At 37.2% G+C, this 4,219-nt stretch overlaps 1 protein-coding gene across 1 annotated transcript; it reads right to left on the reverse strand.

Annotated features, from left to right (window-relative positions):
* Positions 1 to 1,792: 1,792 nt before the first annotated feature.
* LOC134602068 (olfactory receptor 1468-like) lies at positions 1,793 to 2,734 on the reverse strand. Its single transcript, XM_063446567.1, has one exon. It carries the CDS (start codon positions 2,732 to 2,734, stop codon positions 1,793 to 1,795), a length of 942 nt encoding a protein of 313 aa, XP_063302637.1.
* Positions 2,735 to 4,219: the final 1,485 nt, after the last annotated feature.

A 4,219-nucleotide genomic window follows, 5' to 3' on the forward strand; every position in this document is an offset into this window, starting at 1 on the left:
GTATCCCCAGATAGCCTGGATCTGAGTGCATATTTCTACCAAATAGCGTTCAGATCCAATGTATACAGTCTGATCGCCAGGGAGTCAAAGTCTCTCACAAGTCATAGGTATACCAATGACTCCATGGGACGGCTATCTGGGTAAAGTCCATACGTACGGTACAAAACTCCCCAACGGACTGGTGTTCGTATGCCTCGACGAAATAGAAGGTAGGCGGTAGTTTTTAGCGGTGTTCGGCAGATAAAGTGTCCGTTTTTAGTTCCGTAGGATCTTCGCCGAACACCGCTGATCTTCCTCGTGTTCCAAAATGGCCGCCGCCTCGTGTTCGGCATACGAACGACGACCACCCATACGGCTGTAATGGAGAGGTGTCTGCGGTTAACCACAACGTTCTAATTGTGGCCAAGAGGTTAACCAGCATCACACTCCTCTCCTGGGTGGCCGTCCGTTCGGTAGTTTCAATCGGTATTCCGGGAAACACACGAACAGGGGCTTACGGACAGGAAATCTACCGAAGTAAAGGCAAACAGACGAACCAGCAATACTAGTCTGTTCAGATGAATCTGTCACAAGTCCCTCACACAACTCAAGGCAAAGCCTTAACATGGGTTTACTATGGCCAATATTATAAATCATAACTATGTATATCTGCTTAAAAGTGACACTGTGCAATATTACATTCTTCTAATATCAAAATGTCTTGCAGTCTCTTTTAGGTCAAGACAATTGGACAGTGGCAGGCCAGCTAGTGGCAGTCCTTAAACCTTTTAGGAATGACAATGGAAATTTGATCCAGAACACTGCCTGTGCTCTCACTGGTTGCCCAATAGCTCTTCTCATGTCCAGTAACCACTGTATAAAGTGACCATGTGTTTACAGTAACAGGGAATATACAGAATCCACAGAACTAACAAATGTCACTTTAACTGGTACATTGTATTGCCTCTCTGTTCCCAGGTTTGGGTATTATGTTCTACATTTGGACACTAGTTAAAAATAGGTTTTCTATTAGTCTTCTGGCTAAAAATCTGTCAGAATTTTCTACAATAGTGTATACTAGACAGTGGTGAAAAGGGTTAAGTTAGCATTAAGTGGATGTTTTCCTCTTCAGGATGCATCAGCTGTGTGTCAATGCCTGCTATTTCCATCCAGTTCAGCTGACAATTTGCTAAAGGCACTGAAAGCTCATGGGCTTTCGTGCATAGTGTATTGAAGGAGGTTGAAGCCCACAGGCAGGATTCTCTTTTGTATCAGTGTGTCTAGTTATTGTCCCTATTTCTATAATAACCAGCATTATTTTTGCAATAGACAAGTGATCAAGTTGAGCTGCTATACAACAACTTTTAAATAACTTATTTTAATTCATTAGTGCCAAGTTCTTCATATCTGATAAAGATACACAGGGCATGCATTTTTGGAATATGTGCAGACACCAATGAGCCTCTTAGAAGAGCCACATCTTGGTTTCAGCAAAACATACTGCACTGTATTGGACGTGCTCTGCTAAGCCTGACCCTTGATGTGGTGTGTTCCTAGATCATCATGGACAGATGCAGGAATTGCACTGTTCCTATTGGTATGGTGTTCAGTGTACAATGTCTAGTTGTGATATTGTAACTAACTACTTTAATCTGGGCGGTTTGATCTGAAGATAAAAAAAGGCAGAGCAGAAACGATAATTTAATTCCTACTCAACCTCAATCTTGGAAGTTATGTATAAAAAAGAAATTAAACTTGAATTATTTTACATATTCTGCATTTTATTCAGCTTAAAATACCCTAGCTGTTTAAATTAGAGTCTATATTCTTTCACCTTTCTGCATAATTTTACAATTGATAACCTAATGTCCTTGTTTCTTAGACTGTAAATAAATGGATTGATTAACGGAGTCACCACTATGTATAATAAGGATAACACTTTCTTTATTGTGACAGCATTCTCTATCAATGGTGTCATATAGATGAAGATGCAGGTTCCATAATATGTAGAAATAACTATGAGATGGGAGCTGCAGGTGGAGAATGCTTTCTTCCTTCCCAGGGTGGATGAAATATGTAGGATAGAGGATATAATATTGATGTAACTTATAATGATGAAGACAACAGGAAAAACTAGAATTGGGAAACAGAGGATAAAATCTGTCATTTCTATAGTGCTCGTGTCTGAACAAGAGAGCTGGATAAGTGGACCAAGATCACAGAAAAAGTGATCAATTACTGCAGAGTCACAGAAAAACATCTCACTTAACTGAACAGCTTCAGCTACTGACAACATACAACTTGTGAACCAAGTGGAGGTCACCAGATGGAGACACAATTTAATTGTCATGATAGATGAATAATGAAGTGGATTACAAATGGCCAAATAGCGGTCGTAGGACATGACCGCAAGTAGGAGGCATTCTACACTTGTAGATGAAGAATACATGTAATATTGTGTGATACAACTTGTTTTAGAAATGATCGCCTTTCCGTGTAAAATGGTATATAACAAATTTGGTATTATGTTTGTAGAAAACACTATTTCAGAAAAGGAGAAATTGCTGAGGAAAAAGTACATGGGAGAGTGTAGGTAGACAGTAAAGTATGATGTGATAATAATCAGTAGGTTCCCAACCAATGTTACCATGTAAATAAAAATCAGGACATATAAGAGTAAGAAACGGTATTTGTGGATGTAATTGAAGGCCAGAAGAAGGAACTCTTGGACCTCTGTTCTGTTTTGGAAACTCATAATCTAGAAATAGAAATAGAAATATGATGTGAGACTTTGGAAGCTTTCTATATGTAAATACAGGAAGATGTGTTTTTAGCTCAATATCACTTTGAATTCATTAGATTTAGACAATGTGATTTCCTGGCTCTGAATCATTTGATAAAAAAATGTCATGCAAATAAAAGCTAATGCTGGGATTTTCAAACATTGAACAAAATATTCATGTAAAACCTCTGTCTTTCATTTCCCTGCTCATTTGATCATGTGAAGCTGAAGTAAATTGATGGACACACGAATAATGGGAAACTTCATAAGGTTTCATATGTATACAATTTATCACATTCATAGCAATGTCATCTCGTCCTTGATTGTAGTCCCATATTGAAAGTCAGTGAAGGTCCTCTAAACGATAATGCATATGTGAATTAGTCAGCAAACCAGGATATTAGTGAACCTAAATACTTTTGTACGTTGACAATTTACACTTTTTATGAGTGGGAGAGCAATGCTTTCTTTATGAATACATTTTATATCTCAATACACACTTTTCTATAGTGTTTTCAATAAGTTGGATTTATCTCAGGGTCTGCTGGTTTAGTAAATCCATCTATTTAAAACATAAATTACTTTGATATTTACTTTGCTAGTGCAATTGTAACAGAGTTATTCACAAAATTAAATTTTAGAAAATTCAAATGTCAATGGTAGAAATTAGGCCAATCTAGCTGACCTATACTATCTACCATATATACTATATGGATTTGAATTCTCTACATTGCACACAATGCATGCCCTTCTACACTCGGAAATGCTTCTGGCTAGTGCTTGGGCTTACCGGGATACCTTTCATTGATGTTAGAATGCTCTAGATGTTGAAGTTTGATGTTTCTGTTCCTCGTGGCTGCTCTGGTGAATGAAGTATACTGGAGACAACCATCTCCTCTCTCTGGAAATGTCACCTCTCTTCTGACAACTTCAACTGGATGAAACGTAAAATAAATTATATTTTTTTAATGGTACAATTTCATACAATATTTGCTAAATTTTAGTCTGATCTTCTTAATGTTATATAAACATTAAATGCTCACTTAAACATTAATCAATGTCTTCTATAGGTTTGGTTCATCAGAAGGCGTAATCATTGGAATTTATGCAGATGTTGGATCCACACGTTGGAGCACATTTTTCATTGTTTGGTAAGCAGTTCTCAAAAGCATCAGATTCAATAAAAAACGGCGGTACATGGCATTGCAATTATATTACAGTACACTCAATACACTTCTACTTAGCATTATAAATCTTTCACGAAGACGGTAGGGAATTCATCGATGAGATTAAATAAATAATGTGTCCCATCTGAAACAAACATAAAAAGACACAGGGGATGCACAATGCACTCACATGCAAGATTTGACCATTTTAACTCTTTCAATGCTGGTGTATATGCTGTGCTGATTCAAACTGCTATTATAATTTTACAACTGAATTTTTTCATGTTCCAAT

This window comes from Pelobates fuscus, chromosome 3 (genome assembly GCF_036172605.1).
Source record: "Pelobates fuscus isolate aPelFus1 chromosome 3, aPelFus1.pri, whole genome shotgun sequence".
Lineage (NCBI taxonomy): Eukaryota > Metazoa > Chordata > Amphibia > Anura > Pelobatidae > Pelobates > Pelobates fuscus.

Coding starts and splice junctions, on each gene's coding strand:
- LOC134602068 (XM_063446567.1), bottom strand. CDS start 2,734: ATGAGTTTCCAAAACAGAACAGAGGTCCAAGAGTTCCTTCTTCTGGCC.